Here is a 21,456-nt window from a genome sequence, read left to right as displayed (position 1 = left end):
CGGGATGATAACGAAAGCAATGCCAATTTGATACTCTTAAGAGGGCAATGTAATGCATCAGAGATGAATGAGTTAGAGGAATAATATACCTACAGAATTCTCAATGGACAAGGAAGAGAGAACTGCCTTGACCCAGGCTTTTTATACAATATTAAAAAGGTATGCGAAATATAGGTATATCATCATTAGAAAAAAATCCTTTCAGATTCTGTCTAATTGCACTTTATAATCTGCTGCTCTAGCTCTAAGAGAAACAAACATTTATTATAGAAATGCATAACATTAAGACCCATGTAGTTTATCCTCCTGCCAAGGCAGGATTTCCTATTGTGCAGTCTAATTTTAAATGTTCCAAACAGGTTTTCATCTCTTCCCTGGAGATACTATAACACAACTTAATAGATCTCACTGCCAAGAAGGGTTTTCTTTTTCCTTTTAGAGAGCTTAGCATTTACTTAAATTTACCCCTTTACTTCCAATTGCACCCCTTGTAAATCTCTCTCCTTTGCTGGCATTTACTTCCTTCAAATATCTATAAGGGTTAAGCCCCTCCATCATAGACTCAAATCTTTGGGGATGTCACAGAAAGCAAAAAAGAAGCAGAAAAAAGAAAAAAAAATGGACCACATGGCACAAAAAAGAAGCAAAAGACTAACTTCTGAAATTCTTGCCAGCTTTTAATTTGCTGCAGATATAGTCTAAAGCTGCATCTGTGATTGTGATCAGTCCTGCTGAGGTAATCAAAAGCACAGGAGACTGACTTTAGCAGCATCTTTACAGGAGCATCTTTGGCTCCTCTTATGCTCTCAGGCTGAGCCAGCAGCAAAGCAAATACGGAAAAAACACTGGAGGTCAGGAGAAAAGGGATCAGTCTCTCAAGAGAAAGTGTCACTTGCTAGATTCCCTGTTTCAGCTGACAAACATTTGCTTCCTGATGTTTGGTAAATGAAAAAAGTTAAAGGGTTTTTGAAAAATTTACCCTCAGTCAACAAGCATCTCACTTCCCCCAAAAGAAACCCTAAAGAAAACATGAGTGCAAGCACCAAACTATCATGGAAATGAAAATTCTCCATAACTCTTCAAGTCCGATTGCCCATTTCTAACACATTAATCAGCATTGTTTACTTGATAACAGCCATAAATATGTGGTAGATTAATGCAACCATATGAAACTGGGAAATCTATTCCCTCTACTAGTCTGAGCCAGGCAAGAAGAGATGGAAATACTGAGACTATGTTCAGGTGGAGGCACTATGTGAGCTTCAATTGGATACCCAGCTTACCATTTTATTTATTTATTTATTGGGGGGGTTAGTTTTTTGTTCTTTTGTTTTTCATACATTTTCCCTGCCAAAACACTAGCTGCTGGAAACTGATGTGCACATTATATGCCAAAAATATGGTAAGAGCAGGTTCTGCCACTTATCAGGTAAAAACCAAGGAAAATCTGCAGCAATCCACTGGGAGCAGATTTGGCTCCCTAGCTGCTGCTACTCAGTTACAAGGGAAGAACTTTTTTTCACTTTACATTCTGCCTTTCAAAAACAAGGTGTATATTATATTCCAGGGCATGGTGTATGGGAGAAAATATGGCACTCTTTCCTGAAGAAGCCAGGCACCGTCCTCAAGATTTAAAATAACCATGTTTGCTGCCCAAACTGAAGTGTCATGAGTCCTTAGAATGAAGGCATTTTCTTAAGCTTAGAGATGCCGTGTGAAATCTCCATTTTGTCCCATAATTAACTCCTAAACCCCCTGATCCATCTCACACTGCTTTAAGCTCTCAAATTATCAGCATTGTTCAAAAGGTACAGATCTGAAGACAGGTGTAATGTCACAAAAACCTCCAAGATAGACTATCCCTTTCCAGCTCCATGAGGTGTCGCTGTTCTAATCCAAATCAATACAGCATCTGAAATAAAAGGTTAGGACTGAGGGATTCAGAAATAGAATATTAATGCCCTTTTAAATCACCTGTCTACCACAGTTCCCTTCTCCCACAGATAAAACTGTTCTAGCTTCTAATGTTATTTAAATTTAGATATCCTTATTTTCCCAATGTCTGTAAAAATCTTCATGATCTGGAGATCAGGTAGCAGGACAGCTTAGCTCTCCATACTTGGAGGATTCTTTAAGTATCCCAAGGTCTAAAGAGAGACAGATAACACTTTCACTGAACCAAAATGATTACTACAGGTATTAAGAAATTCAGTCAGTGCAGGAAACATAACCAAAGTTTGCTGAACAAAATTTGGCAAGCTAGAATTGACTGTCCTATTCACATTCTTTGAACTGCATAGCTAGGTTTTAGCTCTACTCCCACCAATTCAGTAAAGGATGCAATAAATTAAAATGATTTAGACTATTACTGAAAGGATGTGACAAATTTTAATGTCATTTCTGAACTGTCTTCACAGCCAAAAGGAATTTACTGATACATATCTGAATTCCTCATCAGGCAACTTTACTGCAAGATACTTTCTCTACTTCTGTACTTTTCCGTAGAGGAAACAATTGCACACTAATATTCAGCTATATTAAGATAGTTTATGCCCAAAAAGCTAAACTACAATGACTAACTCATGCTTATAATGTATTTGTGCCACAGAAGCACGAATGGATGACACATGCTCATCCATTATTATTTTAGCATACAGTAGGTCCAAGTTATCTTCCTTTACTCCATTGTTCCCACTAAGTATCTTACTAAATTTGCACATAGTACATCTGAGCCATAAAACACAAAACTAGCTACATCTTTTTCCTTATTTGTTATCACACTAGCATAAGATCCCACTGTGCTAGGCACAGCACAAACACATACCGAGCCTGCTCTGACTCTGAAGAGTTCATGATCTCAGCAGACAAATGACATGGAATAGAAAAGAGAGTGAAAGAAAGTGATCTGTCCACATGGCACATCAGTGGCAGAGCCAGGCTTAGAATTAAGGTGTTTACATTTTGACCACACATCAAATACAATATAAATAAGGGAATTCAAAGTTAAAACCTGACACTCGCACAATCCAACTTGTCTTGTCATCCCAGGTACCGAAATCCACATATAGTGATCACTGCCTTTGAAGGCATTTCGTACCTGGCAACCAAAACAACCGAATCCCATAATTTATATCAATGGGTGATTGCTAATGCTACTTTTCTTTGTTTCCCTGCACTTCTGTTTCATCACATGGTATAGCACAGTGGTGCTCAACCTTTCTGCCCCTCAGGCTGGATGGATGCCTAGACCATCTGCAGGCCACATCTGGCTGATGGGCCCAATCCAACTGCATGGAGGCAAGGGTGGGGGTGTATGACCAGCCTTGGGAGGGAGGGGAAAAGGGGTCATGGCTTGACCTCAATGCAGCCACAGGGGGAAGAGAGGAGGTAGAGGAGGAGGGTGGCAGCATTAAATTGCCACCAATTCCCCGTCATCAAAATTTCTGTCACCAGATTTCCCATTTGGTGTGGAGCTCTTTAGGCTGTATGCTGAGGCTCCATGGGCCAGATCTGGTTCAAAAGCTAATGGATTGAGCAACCCAGTATAGTTTTTTCAAGGCACCACACTTACAAACACCAAAAGGCATGGAGGAAGTACAGTGTTAAAAATGAGCCTACTTCACAACAAACCATATTAACTCGAGTTAACAACTGCAGCTTGATGGTGGTTTTTGTTTCTTCCTTCTCTTTCCCACCACTTTTTGGGGCTACAAGGGCACTTTCTTCAGGTTTTTCTTAAAATCTTAAAAGATTTTGTCTTCCTCCAACACAAAGACTCTTGCCACACAATCTGTGCGACTGTGGCATCGACACCTACATAGTCAAATGGGTCGCTAACTGGCTGGAGGGTCGCATCCAGAGTGGTGGTGGACGGGTCTTATTTGACCTGCAGGGATGTGGGCAGTGGGGTCCCACAGGGCTCGGTCCTCAGGCCTGCACTGTTCAACATCTTCACCAGTGACTTGGACAAGGGGGTAAAAAGCACCCTGTTCAAATTCGCAGACAACACTAAGATGTGGCACGCTAGAACGGAGGAAGGAATAGGCTGCAATCGGACCTACGCAGGTTACAGGGGTGGGCGGATGAGAACAGGATGGGTTTCAACACTGACAAGTGGAAGGTGATGCACGTGGGGAGGAAGAACCATCAGCATACCTACAAGCTGGGGGACTCCCTTCCCATCAGTGCAGAGGCAGAAAAGGATCTTGGAGTCATTGATGCCAAAACAAACATGGGCCGGCGGTGTGGGGACGCGGTCAGGAAGGCCAACCACACTTTGTCATGCATCCACAGATGCATCTCAAGCAGGGCCAAGGAAGTGATCCTCCTCCTCTATGCGACACTGCTCAGGCCGCAGCTGGAGTACTGCATCCAGTTCTGGGCAGCCCACTTTCAGGAGGGATGTGGCCAGCATCGAGACGGTCTAGAGAAGGCCCACTCGCATGATCAGGGGACAGCAGGGCAGGCCCTAGGAGGAGAGGCTACGAGACCTGAACCTGTTCAGCCTCCAAAAAAGAAGGCTGAGGGGGGATCTAGTGGCCTGTTACAAACCAGTAAGAGGGAACCAGCAGGCTATGGGAGAGTCCCTGTTCCCCTGAGCGCTACCAGGAGTGACAAGAAATAACAGTCACAAGCTGGCAGAGGGTAGATTCAGGCTAGATATCAGGAGGCTCTACTTCACGGTCAGGGTGGCTAGGATCTGGAACCAACTTTCAAGATGTGGGGGGATGTGGGTGCACTAGAAGGGTGCAATAGGCTACAAGCTGACCTTGACAGGTTGCAACGGTGGGCGGATGAGAATAGGATGGGGTTTAACACTGATAAGTGCAAGGTGTTGCACATGGGGAGGAAGAACCGGCACCACACTTACAGGTTGGGGAACTCTCCTCTTGCCAGCACGGAGACGGAAAAGGATCTTGGAGTCGTCATTGACTCCACGATGAACATGGGCCGGCAGTGTGGGGAGGCAGTCAAGAAGGCCAATCGTACCCTATCATGCATCCACAGATGCATCTCGAGCAGGTCCAGGGAGGTGATCCTCCCCCTCTATGCGGCACTGGTCAGGCCGCAGCTGGAGTACTGCGTCCAGTTCTGGGCGCCACACTTCAAGAGGGACGTGGACAATATGGAAAGAGTTCAGAGGAGGGCCACTCGTATGATCAGGGGTCAGCAGGGCAGGCCTTATGAGGATAGGCTACGGGACCTGAACCTGTTTAGCCTCCACAAGAGAAGGCTAAGGGGGGACCTTGTGGCCTGCTACAAACTGGTCAGGGGGGATCAGCAGGTATTGGGGGAGTCCCTGTTCCCCCGTGCGCTGCCAGGAGTGACCAGGAATAACGGTCACAAACTGGCGGAGGGTAAGTTTAGATTAGATATTAGGAGGCGCTACTTCACAGTCAGGGTGGCTAGGGCCTGGAACCAGCTTCCAGGGGAAGTGGTGCAGGCTCCTAGCCTGGGGATTTTTAAAAGGAAGTTAGATGAGCACCTTGCCGGAGAGTCCCTGTTCCCCTGAGCGCTACCAGGAGTGACAAGAAATAACAGTCACAAGCTGGCAGAGGGTGGATTCAGGCTAGATATCAGGAGGCTCTACTTCACGGTCAGGGTGGCTAGGATCTGGAACCAACTTTCAAGAGAAGTGGTGCTGACTTCTACCCTGGGGGCCTTTAAGAGGAGGTTGGATGAACACCTTGCCGGGGTCATTTGACCACAGTACTCTTTCCTGCCGTGACAGGGGGTCAGACTTGATGATCTGTTCAGGTCCCTTCCGACCCTACCAACTATGAAACTATGAATTGCTCTACTTGAGGACTAGGTGTTTCATGCTGGTCCTTTAAATGACTGTTCAGATGGTCATCATCTTTCCATATAAATGTTTTGTAAAGTCATTCAGATTAAGCAGCTTTATATACTAGGGAAAGCAAATAACCAACCAAACAACCCACACTCTTTCCACAACCAAGGATTTCACTCCAATTTGGAAGGAAGAAAAATATTCCCTAGTCAAAGAGACTTTAACCACAAGAATTCATTTGACATACAAGTTATAAATCTTCACAAAACAGTCTTCTAACAAAGGCTGGCATGCTCACACCCATCCAAAAGGCAGAATTCCAGCTAAAATGTTGCTAGAAATAAGCTGGCCTAATTCAAACCACGAGGCAGAGATCCTGCTAGTTTGTGTACTCACCAGCTGGATGGCTATCATTAATACCGTCTTCAAAGTGAAGGTTCTGTCACAGAGGTCAAATAAGTCTTCCAGACTGGGACCAAGCAGTTCTAGTACCATGGCATTGTACTTTCCACATGGTCCAAAGTAGTACACCTGGGGAAGACCTTCAGCTGAAAGAAAAAATCCACACATCAGCAAGACAGGACCTGCTATGACTCCTGTACACCATACATATTTTGCTGTCCCCAGTTTTATTTTTTTACACATAATGCCTATTGTACATCTTGCACACCAAGAAAAATCAAGCTTCTACATGAGCTTGCCATGGAGGAAATGGAGGCTAAGCCAGTACATGATCTGCTGAAATAAGCCTTGGAAAGGTATATAGTATTAGTCGCTCTGAAAAATCTGAGCATATGACAAGGTTTCATTCTGGCATTGTGAATATTTTGGTCACAGCAAACTTACGAGATTCAACATTTCACCTTAACATTACAGAGATATGGAGCACCAAATACATCCTCATTTTTCCCCAATATCAACAGCTCAAGAGAGTTAAACAACTCTCACTATAAATAGTTTACACTCAAAAAAAGTTCCTTTTATAAACTAAGTTGTGCATGTTGTTGTTAGGGTTGTTACTAAGCACAGCTTTATACACCGTTTAAATGGCACATTTCAGTTACCAGTAACCGTGTCTCATTCAACAAGTCTTTGTCTCATCATGTGACAAAGAGAGATCAAACCACTTAAGTTTATCTATAATTTTAGTTTGCCAAGTCACAAAGAGCACATGCTGATTGGGAGTTCTAACTTTTCACTTCTCTAACCTTTCCCATCCCAAACAAGCAAAGCCATGGGAACATACTTAGAGCCTACCAGTAAGGCCAAATCTATACTGAACTGATCACAACACTGAATGAGTTGAGTAAGCAATGGCTCAGAAAGGACAAGACTTAGCTTACAGCCTTTTTGCACTGCTGCTTCCAAGATGACTGAGCTAATGAAAGCAGTGTTATGCTACTTGAACAGACTGTCCTGTGAAAGCCTTCAGAATGACCACTCAATACACGGGATTGCAGCCATCTGCCATATTCAGAGGTTCCTTCTAGTACAGGAACTTGGGTCTTCTGGTGCTAGTGCAAGACAGCGGGACAAACTAGTTCTCTCATAGACCTATTTCAGCCTTTGCTTCATAATTATTCCCTTGTTTGCGCTACAGACTTATACAGGAACTGGATGCACAATAAACCAAACCCATCTGGAATCCCATTAGCACCACAGCCCAAGGTCTCAGATCCCCAGAAGAGAGCACCAAAAGCTATGCCAAAAATTCAAAGGCATATACACTCACACACACACTTGCCTTCCCAACAAATCAAGAGAACAAATATATATCACTTCCCAACAAATCGAGGGAAGTGATTATTCCCCTCTGTTCAGCCCTGGCGAGGTCACATCTGGAGCACTGCATCCAGTTTTGGGGTCCCCACTACAGAAAGGATGTGCACAAAGTGGAAAGAGTCCAGCAGAGGATAACAGAAATGGTGAGGGGGCTGGGGGACATGACTTGAGGAGAGATTGAGGGAACTACACTTATTTAATTTGGAGAAGAGAAGACAGAGAGGATTTAACAGCAGCCTTCAACTACCTCAAGGAGGGTTCGAAAGAGGATGGAGCTAGAGACTGTTCTCAGTGGTGACAGATGACAGGACAAGGAGCAATGGTCTCAAGTTGCAGCAAGGGAAGTTTAGGTTAGGTGTTAGGAAAAGCTCTCTCAGGAGAAGGGTAGTAAAGTACTAGAACAAGTTACCCAGAAAGGTGGTGGACTCCATCCTTGGAGGTTTTAAGACCCAGCTAGACAAAGCCTCATCTAGGATGAGGTAGTTGGGGATGGTCCTGGCTCTGAGCAAGGGATTGGACTAGATGACTTCCTGAGGTCCCTTCCAACCCTCATTTTCTAGAACTATTTCCTCCCGCTTCCCACACAACGGTTGCATCCAGAAGAGTACAGATGTTTGGCTCCCTGGAGACAAGCAGCAGCAGCACACCTAGTGCTACTGCTGCTTTTCCTCAGGAAACGTCCATGCTATACACCCTCTGGCATGCAGCAGGTCACCCCAGGTTGGGCAGGGGAGGCTGGGGCCCGCAGCCCGTAACTGTGCTGGGCTCAGCAGCCTTACCTGGGATCCTGGGAGCTGGGGAAGCTGCCCATAGCTGTCCTGCAGCTTGGAGCCTGACTGGCAGCTGGAGCACAGCTCTGGTGGACCAAGATCTGGTTTGGGGCAGTGCACACTGTAGCCATGTGTGCCACCCCTGTTTTTCCCACCCCCCCCCACGCAGGCTTCCCCCCCCCCACCCCGCCCTCTACTCCAGGACCTCCCAGGTCAAAACCCTACCCCCCACTCCACCCTCCACACTGCGAGGTAGCAGCATGGGAAGTGCCTGAATGTGCAGTGTGTAGCACCACAGATGGGTCTGCAGCACCACATATCACACAGTATCATCTGGCTGCAGCCAAAGGGTGTGTGAAATAATATCAGAATCAGATCACAAGCTTAGCTATATCTCTTACTGCTACTGTACAGGAAAACTTTACTAATCTTCCCTTACTTAACTACTTCTGCATTTAAAGATTATTTCAGGATTTTTTAATCTTGTTTGCTCGTCTTAATTCACAAATACCGGGAATTCATGCTAGCTCAATCAGTTACCAGAATAAACTAATCTAAACATCTGCAGATGCTGAGCATCTAGCCACCAGAACATTTAATGTACTGCGTACAACAGCTGTATAAATACGGCAATGTTGGAGGGACGATTTGAATTGAAACATTTAATTAACATTTACATCTGATCCAAACAACTGAAGCAAAATTGAACAGAAAAGATGCACCGTCCCTTCTAGAAAATACCATTTTTACTCAAATCTAGGTCAACCCTGAATTTAAGATGACCCCCAATAATTAAGTTCCTATATATGGAAAATTTATAAATGTGTTACAGTTTTCTAGGTATAGAATCTAATTATTGGAGGGCTGTCTTAAATTCCTCCCCCAGGACAACTTCAAGAAAAAAAAAGAAAAAAAAAATATCAAGGAAAGAAGTAGCTGGTGGGAAGGGGGGGGCAGGGAGAGGGGCAGGTGGCCCCTTGCTCTCTGCACCCCCACCTTCTTCCCCTTGCAGCCTTCCTGCCCCTCCCCCCCACTGGCACCCCCTGCCCTAGCTCTGTGCCTCCTGTCCCACTCCCCAGTCTCTTCCCCGCCCCCTTACTGTGGGATGTTGCTCAGGCTCTGTTTCCTCAGACCACAGCTGGTAGAAGTGCCAGCCCTGCCAGCCCTGCAGCAGTGTTGAATGGCCAAGCAGGTGCCATGCAGCAGTGTTGGTGGTGCTGACCAGTTAGGCAAGGGACGAAGCTTCCATGTACTCTGTGCCTGAAAGAGGAATCAAGCCAGAGCCAGAGCCAAGCTGTGCACAACAGTAAGATGGAGGAGGAAGCTGCTGTGGGCCTGATTCCAGCCCCAACCCATGCTCAGGGCCAGAGTCAGAGTCATAGCAGCTGCCCCCCCACTTAATACATAAATTTAAGACAAGAGGCTTTTTTATCCATGCTGCTGGGGGGGGAAGACAGGGGCAGGGACCTTGTCTTAGATTTGAGTAAACGTGGAAAACTTGAACTCAAGAGGTAGCTTTCTTTGACAGAGTCAATTTAGAAAAGTAATAGGATTATGGAGTCAGGTCAGCTCCAACAGTGTCTCAACACACACTTCAATGGCCAGTAGACACCTCAGTTAGGACAAATTCAACTCAAATGGCACAGCTTGGGGTATTTGGTGCACCTTCCTGGCATTCTTTACTAACAAATCATACTGGAGTTCATCCTTCACCTCCGCAGTGAGTGCCTCAAACTAAACACAGAAGTAATGTACCAAAAGATCCTGGCTGCCTACAGGTTGATGTTAAGGAATCCACCCACTAGCACGGACAGCATAAAGGAACTGAATGACTGAGAAAAATGCAGCAGCAGAAGGCCAAAACAGCAATGAAGAACAGCAATTTGCTTCAAATGTATGAGGATGGGACAACAGAAGGTATTAATTAGACTGCAAAATAGAAAAGAGCTCATGTCCTCTAGTGAAGAAGAGATCAGGAAGGAAACAAAAAGACGAGAAAAAAAGTAAAAGCAAGAGTATGCAAACAAGCCATGGGAGGAGGAAGAGGACCCACAGTCTTCATTCAGGATAACTTTGTATTTAGTGAGGACTATCTGCATCCCCCCTTTCCATATCACCACTGACCCCTGCTTGTCATCTGATACAGAAAAAAAAAGTTCTCCCCTGAACCCCCTTCCACATGAGCAGAGCAGAAGGGGTCTGCATGTTAGTTATGGTGACAGTGAATGCTGCATCTCCCGATTGTTTATCACATCATGAACAAAGATGAGGCTTGTCTCTCCCTCAGTGCTTTGGAGAAAGGGAGGGAGGATAGGCCAACATGTTAATGAAGCTACTGTGCAATATAAAATACTGAACATGCTCGGGTGTGTGCAGAAGTGGACTAGTTTTCACAAAACTTAGATTAATTCCCCTTTCCAATGATACCCCTGTTCCTCTGGGAGAAGTGAAAGAAGGCCCCATCTGCCATCAGCAAGGGATGGAGCTTGCTTCCTCACTTAAGGCAGAATACAATTGCTAGTGAAACCAATCAATTGTTTTTAATAAGCATATGCAATTAGTATTTTACAAGGTCAAAATTAATTTAATCCAGTTCCTGTGATGCTTAAATACACTAAAGAGGAAGCATATGCTCATTCATAATATTTTCCTGAAAGCAGCAGTCAAAAAGATGAGGTACAGAGTACTAAGAGCATGAAGGAAATTAGCAACAGAAACAGGTGTTTCTCTCTCAAGCCCAGTGGCCTATTAGCTAAGTCAGTGATGGTCAACCATGGTGTGGGGGTACAATAAGATCATTTTAAGGATGCCACGATGTGCGAGGACAAAAGCAGATATGCACAGGCTCAGGCTTTTCCTTGCCTGGCAATTCTCCTGCCCCCACTACCTGGCCCCTCTACAAGGAAGCAAGCACTATAATGAGTTAGTATTTGAAATGGGTGGCTGCTCAGATCACAAAAGTTATGGAGAGGTGCATGGATAGATCTAGGATTTTGAAATCCTCCCCTTCACCCCCCTTCAAAATCCTAGATCTGGGGTGATGCACTGTCACATGTAACAGCATATTTTTCTCCAGTTAAAAAGAAGTGAGGAGTTTTACTAATATACTAAGGGCCTAGAGCTAATGTCCCCTCTAAGGTTTAGAGATCGGTGAGCAATCCCTGCTGGGAGGGTCCAGGTATCTCAGTGTGCCTGCCCCTCCCCCTCCTGCAGCAACCTGTGGCTGGGTTGGGGCAGGTGGCCAAATGCGAAGCAGGCAATGGCAGCAGGAGGGGGCGTTGGTGCCCCCTTGCTACAGCACTGGGCATCCCCCCCACAGGGGTATGCTACTGTGTGCGCGGCATTAAAAGAAGTTATTGCGTGGCATAATTTTTTATTGTGCACGACCGCACATGTGTAGGTTAGAGGGGAAACTGTCTAGGGCTAATATTATGCAGTTTAAAAGTAAAAACAATTTTAACTTAATTGGAACGTACATTAATTTGTAGGCCTGTGTGAATATGGAAGTATTCGATTCAGATTCAGCTAGTTCAGAGGATAGTGATTCAATTCGGTGATTAAATCAACTGTCCCCATTTGATTCGGCCAAATCGGATCAGCTGGGGAAAGGCAGGCACAGCAACTGGTGCATCGCACAAATGTAGTGTGGCTCGGCAGGGCACTGCACGCTGTTTGGGAGCTGGGGCTGAGCAGTGCCAGGCTTCAGCTCACAGGTGGAGCCACCCCAGCTCCCAGACAGCGCATAGCACCCTGCCAAGTGAGGAGCGCAATCCCTGCTCCCCGCCACTGCCCTGTGCTGAGTAAGGGGGCTCTGCCATGAGCCTCCAGAGGCCCTGATCACAGCTGCTACAGTTGGTGAGCAGGGGACTGCCTTCTTTTTTTTTTTTTTTTTTTTTTTTTTTAAGTGCCTGGAGGCTGGGGCCAGGGCCAGGCAGGGCAGCCATGGAGGCTTCTCCTGGGCTCCCCCCCTACCCTGTAAGAGGCAGGCACAGCCAGAGGAGCCGCAGGACAGCCTGCAGCCCTCCGGCTCTGCCTGCCTCTCCCCAGCCGATCCGAATCTCTGAATTGATTTAGAGGCTTCAGATTAGATTCAGACCTTTTAATGGGTCTCCCAATTTGATTTGGATTTGGAGATTCGGCCGCTGAATTGGGCTGAATCTCCTCTGAACTGAATTGGCAACCGAAGCTTTGCAGAGCTCTATTAATTTGCTATATCATATACAAAAATCACAAATTAGGAAAAAATGAAACGCCTTATTTTGATTATTACTTCTGTAGTCATTACAGCAGAGATTCTCAACCAGAGCGCCAAGACACCCTGGGGTGCCACCAGATCCTTGGAAGAGGGCCATGAGGTGCAAGGAGATAAGTAGAGAAACTAAGAAAATAAGCCTGGCTCAGGCTGGTTCCTGCCTGGATAATCCCTCATCCCCACTGTGCAGTCCCTCTGCATGGAGATAAGCACTGTACATAAATTAATTTTTGAAACTGGGTGCCACTCAAGTTACAGAAATTATGGAGGGCTACTTCAAGATCAGAGCAGGGTGTCGAGTCCAAAAAGATTGAGAACCACTGATCTAATAACTACATAAAATAGTCGAAGAGAAAAACCAAATGGCAAACATGTTTCACAACCTGTAACCCCTTCTGGCATTTTGCAACCCAATGCACAGGATGGGTCAGTACTCGTACATGTTTACTTGTTTCACTGGTACCTATGTAACCCCTTTATAAAGAAATGAGAGGGAGTTGGCTGCTAGTCTGAAGTCAGCCAGAAGGCAAGGTAGAGGTGTGTTTTATAAGGCAGGGATGTCAAAAATATGGCACATGGAGCCCCATTATCCAGCCCTTGGTACTGTCCCCGTGTTTGGAGTAGACGCATAAGCAGCATAAACAGGAATAGCCTCATACAGTATCTCCCCCACACAGCTACTCTGGGACACAGGCTACATGCAGCCCCTGCTCTGGGACCAACACATGTGGCACTCCCCCTTCCCTGGGCTGTGTGCTGCATGGATAGCAAAGATTTTCATAGACATCAGGGCTGGAAGGGACCTCAAGAGATCATCAAGTCCAGCCCCTGCCCAAAGGGCAGGAAGTCAGCTGGGGTCATAGGAGCCCAGCAAGATAAGCATCCAATTTACTCTTGAAGGTGCTCAGTGTAGGTGCTTGAACCACCTCCGCTGGCAGACTGTTCCAGACCTTGGGGGCTCGGACAGGAAAGAAATTCTTCCTTATGTCCAGCCTGAAGCGGTCTTGCAGGAGTTTGTGACCGTTCAACCTAGTCATCCCTTGGGGCGCTCTGGTGAACAAACGTTCCCCCAGATCCTGGTGGTCACCCTTGATAAACTTATAGGTGGCCATCAGATCACCCCTGAGCCTGCGCTTTTCCAATCTAAAGAGTCCCATGTCTCTCAGCCTGTCATCATAAGATCTGTTTTCCTGACCTCTGATCATGCGCGTGGCTCTCCTCTGGACTCTCTCAAGCTTCTCCACATCCTTTTTGAATTGTGGAGCCCAAAACTAGATGCAGTACTCCAGCTGCGGCCTCACCAATGCTGAGTACAAGGGGAGAATGACGTCCTGGGATTTGCTCAAGAAGCATCTATGGATGCAAGCCAGTGTTTTGGTCGCTTTATTAGCCGCAGCATCGCATTGCAGGCTCATGTTCATCTTGTGGTCAATGATGACCCCCAAGTCTCTTTCTTCTGTAGTGCTATCCAACGTAGCACTGCCGAGCCTATAAGGGTGCTGCAGGTTTTTCCTCCCAAGGTGGAGAACCTTGCATTTTTCAGCGTTAAACACCATCAGGTTCTCATCTGCCCATTTGCTGAGCCTGTCCAGGTCAGCCTGGATCACCCGCCTATCTTCTGGCGTGGATGCTTTGCCCCAAAGTTTGGTGTCATCGGTGAACTTGGCCAGTCCGCTCCTGACTCCAATGTCCACATCATTAATGAAGATGTTGAACAGTATGGGTCCCAGGACAGAGCCTTGAGGGACCCCACTGGTCACAGGGCACCACGATGAGTGACTGCCATCAATTACAACCCTCTGGGTCCGACCACGGAGCCAATTTCCCAGCCAGCGGATAGTGGTGGAGCCAAGGCCACAACTGGCCAGTTTGGCCAAGAGGTGATCATGGGGCACACATCCCATCCCAGCTGGAGCAGGTACCACCTGCAGCATGCATCCTGGAGCAGCCAGAGCAAGTGACGTGGGCTCTGGATTCAGCATGGGCAGGGATGGAGTGGGGCAGCTCCATGCACCTGATCCAGCTTGCTGGGCCAGCCACACACCGTTGATCTAGCTTATGGGCCAATCCTGTACCACTTGCCTGGCTCACAAAGCCAGATGAGTCTGACACCCCGTTACAGTTTAACTGAATAAATGAGCTTTCATGAGCTACAGCTCACTTCATCAAAGATATGAAATGACATGCAAAGAGCAAGCTATCAAATAGAAGTAATTTATAAATTTACAAGCAAGGGAATATTATCCCTACTATTTAAGTTACATTAGTAAAATAGCAAGTTCAAGATTAATAATCTTCTTCTCACCATCACCAAGCCTAACTTACACATGTGAATCAGAGATGACTGCCTAGTTACTGATCATATTTCACACTGTGCACTACATATGGATTAATAATTTCAATTCTTTATTTGTTTAGCATGTGTCCCACCATGCAAGCCAGTACACCCACCAAGTGTACACGCATCTCTCAAAAGCATCTGTCCTAGGCTAGAGAAGTGAACAACAGAAACCATAGCCTGTGCAGCTATTTTCTAATATAAAAGCAGTTACAAATTTATCAGTATAAGGGCATGTGGTTAATCTCCATTTATCCTCCTTTGCCCCACACCCTACTATTCTTCAGGCTAACAGAACTTCCATAGGAGCATTAAAAGTTGGCTGCAAAGACTGCCTGAACATCTTGAGGCAACCCTGTCCCAGAGGTTAAGGCTCTTCCCACCTTTGCATTCCCAGCTCCAGCGATGCAGATAGAGAAATAATCTGATTTCTCAGAATAACGCAGAACCTCACGATTAGAGCAACACAGGGTGCCACAATTTAAAAAAACCCCACTGATAACGGTAAAGATTTAAAAAGGAGATGGGAAGGAGCTCTGAAATGATCCAATTCTCTCCCTGCCTTCACCTCTGTCTCAAAAAGAAGTTAACAAATGCTCCATTTCCTCCCCATCTCCCAGAGGGGTCTCCCTTTCCAAGAAACCTTATCCCATTTCTTCAAATCCAAGTGTGAATTTGGGAAAGCAGGCTTTCCTTAGAAGACAAAGCCCATGAAAACAAGGGCCAATTCATTTGAAAGCACTTGCAGGCAAGGTAGCAATTCTGCTGTGCTCTCTTGTAGTATTTTAAAAACCACTTGCTTTAATTTAGTCAAGACAGGTGAGATATAAGCTGCTAGACAAGTCTTGCACATCATCATTTGACTTTTTTTCACTCTATTCATTACATTCTAAAAAGCCAGAAACTGAGGCACTGACAGCTCATTCAAAAAGGTTCCAAAATGGGGGAAAACTCACAACACAAAAGCCACGCAGGGAATTCTTAGAGACCCAACAAGGAACATCTGCACTGAAACCAGCGCCATGGCCTATCCCTCAACCTTTGGAACAAGTCTGTTCAAATGGGCACCTAGCAGAGAGGCTCCTTCTGCTGTAGTTCAGTGCATGCAGCTCAATAAACCTACAGTACTTGCTCTGGTTATTGTTTTCAAGGACTGATTTAAGTAAATTTTCCAGAGACAATCATTTATTTCAGCTAAAATATTTTCCACAGCAGCTGTTATCTAGAGCAGGTAATGATATAAAGGGACAAAGACTGTCCTCAGTTACCAGTGGCAGGACATGGAGGAGATCACTTCTACAGCCTGTCAAGGAGAGTTATCTGGAAACCCAGATATGAATACTATATCTACAGTAGCCAGATGTTGACATCTGAGAACACAGAACACACCACTGTTGCTGGAAAGCTGGCAGGAGAGGGCAAGAGACTAGCTGTGGGAGGATGAGTATGCATTTCATTCAACAAGCAATTAAATGAGAGTAGATTTCGATTCAAACTTTTCACTAGTATAAAACCCCCTTGAGGAACAATTATACAGATTCACCTTTTTCAAACACACCTAGAGAGAAAGCCATATGCTCAACAGGTCTCCATAACAAGTCACATACCTGGCAGTGCAAAAGCATGCAAAAAAAGCAGAGTAGGATAACTGGTCATGGTAACTGCTGTATCCACGTACGCAGTCCTGATTACCAGAAAGAGGCCAATTAACCAAGATCCTGAAGCCTCCAAGAAATTGAATGCCTTCAAGAAGGACAAAATTACAAGTAAACTCTCCTTCCCTTACATGCTTAAAAGCAACAAAACATCAATTTATCATGGTTAATTACTGATTTTATGACTTCCCTCTTAGACTAAGTAGGATGCTTGAGCTGCTTCTTGTACAAAAGTTGCTTTAAAGTATATGGGAGAACATTCATGTGGCATGAGATGGACTGATAAAAGATAAGGACAGCTCACTTCCACAGACCAGTCCAGGATCATGTGGTAAACTGGGCTTAGTAGTAACATTTAAGTATAAATAAATAAATAAATAAATAAATAAATCACAAAGCAAAAGCAGAGTCATCATTTAGAAAGGGGACAAAAATACAGGTTATGTAAGATGGGAAACCACTGTGGAAAGCAGTGATAATGCAAAAGGTTTATGGGTCATGTTTAAGTGGTTATTCTAATGTGAAGTTTTGGTGAAATGATACAATTAAAAGGGCTAATGTGTTCCTTGATGCATAAACAGGGGAATACCAAGAGGCAAAAATGTTCTCTCTGTGGCATTTTTTAAACCCATTTACATTTACCAGTTAACCTTCAGAGTAATTTACCTAGGGAGAAGGTGGATAACATTTGTATAAATGGAGACTATATCTTTTAAAAAAAATATGTTTAAAGCTATAAAACGTTGGCTCAATACCAAAAAATGTTAACAGGTAAAATGCTGTGGTCTGTGCTATACTGGTTTATTCTGGCCTTTAAATGAACCCAAGCAAAGATGTGTCATAGAAAATGAGGGTTGGAAGAGACCTTGGGAGGTCACATCTAATCCAACCCCCTGCTCAAAGCAGGGTCATCCCCAACTAGGTCATCCCAGCCGAGGATGTCTAAGCCAGGTCTTAAAAACCTCCAAGGATGGAGAGTCCACCATTTCTCTGGGTAACCTGTTCCAGTGTTTTACTACCTTCCTAGTGAGAAATTCTTCCCAATATCTAACCTAAACTTCCCTTGCTGCAACTTGAGACCATTGCTCCTTGTCCTGCCATCTGCCACCACTGAGAACAGTTCAGCTCCATCCTCTTTCAAACCCCACTTCAGGTAGTTGAAGGCTGCTATTAAACCCCCTCTCAGTCTCATCTTCTCTCGACTAAATAAACCCAGTTCCCTCAGTCTCTCCTCGTAAGTCATATCCCCCAGCCGCCTCACCATTTTTGTTGCCCTCTACTGGCCTCTCTCCAATTTGCCCACATCCTTTATGTAGTGAGGGGCCCAGAACTGAGCACAGTACCCCAGATGTGGCCTCACCAGTGCTGAATAGAGGGGAATAGCACTTCCCTTGACCTGCTGGCAATAATCCTACCAATGCAGCCCAATATGCCATTAGCCTTTTTGGCAATAAGGGTGCACTTGGCTCATTCAGCTTATAACCCCCAGGTCCTTTTCTGCAGAACTGCTACCCAGCCAGATGGCCCCCAGCCTGTACCAGTGCATGGGACTGTCCTGTCCTAAGTGCAGGACTTCACACTTTTCCTTCTTGAACTGCATGAAATTTCTTCTGGCCCAATTCTTCAATTTCTTTAGTCACGCTGATTCCTTGTCCTACCCTCCAGTGTATCTGCTATTCCCCCCCAGCTTGGTTTCATCTTCAAAACGTGCTGAGAGTGCACCCTATGCCATCTTCCAAGTTGTTGATGAAGATATTAAACAAAACTAGCCCCAGGAGCAACCCCTGGGGCACTCCACTTGATACTGGCTGCCAACCAGACTTCAAGCCATTGATTACTACCTCTGAACCTGATGCTTTAGCCAGTCTTCTATCCACCCAACAGGCCATTTATCCAGTCTGTACTGCCTTAGCTTGCCTGCAAGAATGTTGCATCTTCCCAACTAGGTCACAAAAAAAGAAAAGCTCTCACTACAGTGAAAGCCTATACAGAACTCAATGTAATAGTTACTTCAAAAATACGGTCACGTCATTCAGGCTTTTAACAAGCCTTAGTTTCACTGCCAATCAATTTTTACAAGTTAAGTGCCATCATATCCCAGTAGTACCTTCAGAATATGCTTATACAAGTTAAGGGACAGATGTCATTGTGACAGTGAAAGATGCTAATATCATTCTTACCCACCCCTCTTTACACTACTGCCAAAAACAAAAAGCAAGGACTTATTGTCTGCTCATCAAGTCAGTCAAATATCCATTTTCTTGGATACTGAAAGAAATGGTTGAGGGCCAGGCTTGTTTCTGAAGACCATTCAATCCTGAATAACCAGTTTTGGATCTAGAGTTTCCTAGACAGAAAGCCCAGGGCCTAAAGGAAGGACATGAATAGTAGTTTCATCTAGATGGAGACAGGGCTATAAATTCCAGTATGTTAGACAATCTAAACCTTCGTCAGTGTAGTACATGGGCAGCGTGCCTTATCTAGATCAACCCCAATTCAAAGGGTGCCAATATAAGCTACCACCACACCAAAATCTTAGCCAGAAAAAAGAACTATATTTATAAACAAGTGATTGAGAAAGCCCAAGGAGAGAGATGCCCAAAATCTTTTGGTAAGAACAGTAATGTTTTAGCTGAAGTTTCTGCAAATGAGAACTGCTTCCAGGCACTCTGAACACACCTGCAAGGAATCAAGGATATTCTATAAAAATAAAGTTACACTAAAAATAACTTGCTTCTGAATTACCAATATCCACTCCCATAGCAAACAGATGTAGACAGCCCTAAGACCTGCTAATGCTCAGTAAAGGGGCAATATTGCTTTCTGTTTCATCAGAAATGGAGAGAGCCCTGCTCTTCTAGTTAAGATTCCACAACTTTTTCCTACTGCTGACTTTTAAACTGAGAACATGCCTACTCCAGGGTTAGGTGTTATAAGAAAATACTAAGTTAGTTATTGAGGAGGTAAGAAGTCTGACTTGAGGCAAAAGATGGGCATTTGAAGAAAAGACACGTTCTACCTAGTTAGCCAGAAGCTATTTTTTCAAAAAAGTACTTAAATAAATTGCCGTGAGATGCTCCATACTAAACAACAACATAAGACAGAGCTTGTTGTTAGATCAAACCTGACTGAATCTGCATTGTGAAGTCCTTAGTAAGAGCAAAGAGATTTATTTTTACAAAGAACAGAACACAAAGTTACACAGCCATATGAAGCATAAATAGCAGTTTTGTAACTACTACGTGGTCATAGCTAAAAGTTACAAGCTTCTGAACAGAAGGTCAGGCACTTGATTTTAAAAGTAGTTACCTGGCTTATTGTGCCCACAAAATAACTTATACACTCTCTTGGTTGTCTGATCAGCACCAAGAATGAAATCTGGGCCAGAAGAGAAGCTTAAGCCACTGGCTTCAATAAAGGCCAAAATTTTATCCTCCTATAGGTATAGAGACATAAGAGGACTGCTATAGAACAATTTATTCTGGATTTTAAATCCCTAGTAAATGTATTCTGTAGTAAAGAAGAGATATATAACCAGCTCTCCCATGCTGGGTGCCTGTAGTAGGTGCTGCAGTGCCTGGTTATTAAGGGCATGTCTACTTGTGCATTAACACACTTTAGTAAATGCACATTAAATCTATTACCTCATTGTGAGGTACTAGGAAAATGTGCATTAGCCTGTCTTAACGTGCATTAACTAAAGGGTACAGCTTTTTAGCTATGCTTAATGCACATTAGCCTATTTTACTGCACATTAGTACGGTTTTAAGTGATGCTTTAATGTGCATTAAAATAGACTAATACACATTAAAATGCACATGTAGATGTGCCCTAAATGCTGGGAGAAGCAGTTTACACTGAGAGAACAGTTACCTCAAAATGAAACCAAGTACGGAAATGGATACAACACATTCTATGCAGTACATTTCCCACACAATAGTTACTTTTTTTTTTGGTAAGAGGTAATTTTACCCTAAGTGATATGCTACCTAAAAGGGCTGTGTTTGCTGCATTTTTGTGACCTATTAAAGTCAATTTATCTAGTAGATGCTTCACATGTCCACAAACTCAAGTCTTTATAAAACTGGCCCCAGTTCAAGCATAAGCTGACAAGATAGATGCAAGAGTTCAATAGGTGAAGTCTATGGATTGTATTACATAAATTGGCATAATCAACAGAATGGTCTCTTCCAACTTTAAAATCCAGAAATCTCTAAAGAAGTGACTATAAAAACAGGGCACACAAAGTAAAAAATCATTTTATTAGCAAGAATTGTTAAAACAAACCAAAAAAAACAACCCTCTTCAATACTGCTTCCCTTTGAATTTGACAGAAGGGAGCCACAAACACAATGGGCGCCTATACACGTACACCGAGGCTGCTCCAACATGCTGTAATTACAACACGTAGGAGCAGGCTCGCAGTAATTACCATGCTCCAGAGTCACGTGCATCAGCATCCCCATGCTGAAAATTGGCAGCAGGGGTGTTTTAACTAAAGCTTGTTCAACAAGCTTAGTTAAAGTGCCCCCACTGCCATATTTCAATGCAGGGATGCTGATACATGTGACACTTCAGGCACTTTAATTAAAGCAACTCTCAGACTTGCTCTAATTAAAGTGCTACCCTCACCCTCCCACTGCATGTGTATGAACACCCAATGACTCGTGATATACACTGAAGAAACTTTCACCACTATTCACTCAGGTTGTTTCAGTCTCAAGGTTTGATAAGCAAAGCCTAAAGCAAGAAGGAAAAAAGACAGTGCGTGACCTGCTCTATGTAATGTACTTTACTATGTTCACAGATGAAAGTATTTGTGGAAGCAGCAGGATCAAATGAAGCACAGGAATACTGTCATTCACTGG

General features: G+C 44.4%; 1 protein-coding gene across 6 annotated transcripts in view; it reads right to left on the bottom strand.

Moving 5' to 3' along the window:
• CSNK1G1 (casein kinase 1 gamma 1) overlaps positions 1-21,456 on the bottom strand; it is a 171,075-nt gene that overhangs the window by 50,298 nt on the left and 99,321 nt on the right. For all 6 annotated transcript variants that reach the window (XM_090029370.1, XM_090029372.1, XM_090029373.1 and 3 more), the window contains one exon: positions 6,188-6,339. In XM_090029370.1, the coding sequence (XP_089885496.1) occupies positions 6,188-6,339 (152 nt within the window). The remainder of the gene's footprint in view (positions 1-6,187; positions 6,340-21,456) is intronic.

The sequence above is a fragment of the Crocodylus siamensis genome, chromosome 15, assembly GCF_052110815.1.
Source record: "Crocodylus siamensis isolate JL-2025a chromosome 15, ASM5211081v1, whole genome shotgun sequence".
Taxonomy (NCBI): domain Eukaryota; kingdom Metazoa; phylum Chordata; order Crocodylia; family Crocodylidae; genus Crocodylus; species Crocodylus siamensis.
This window is presented reverse-complemented; position numbering and strand designations above follow the sequence as displayed.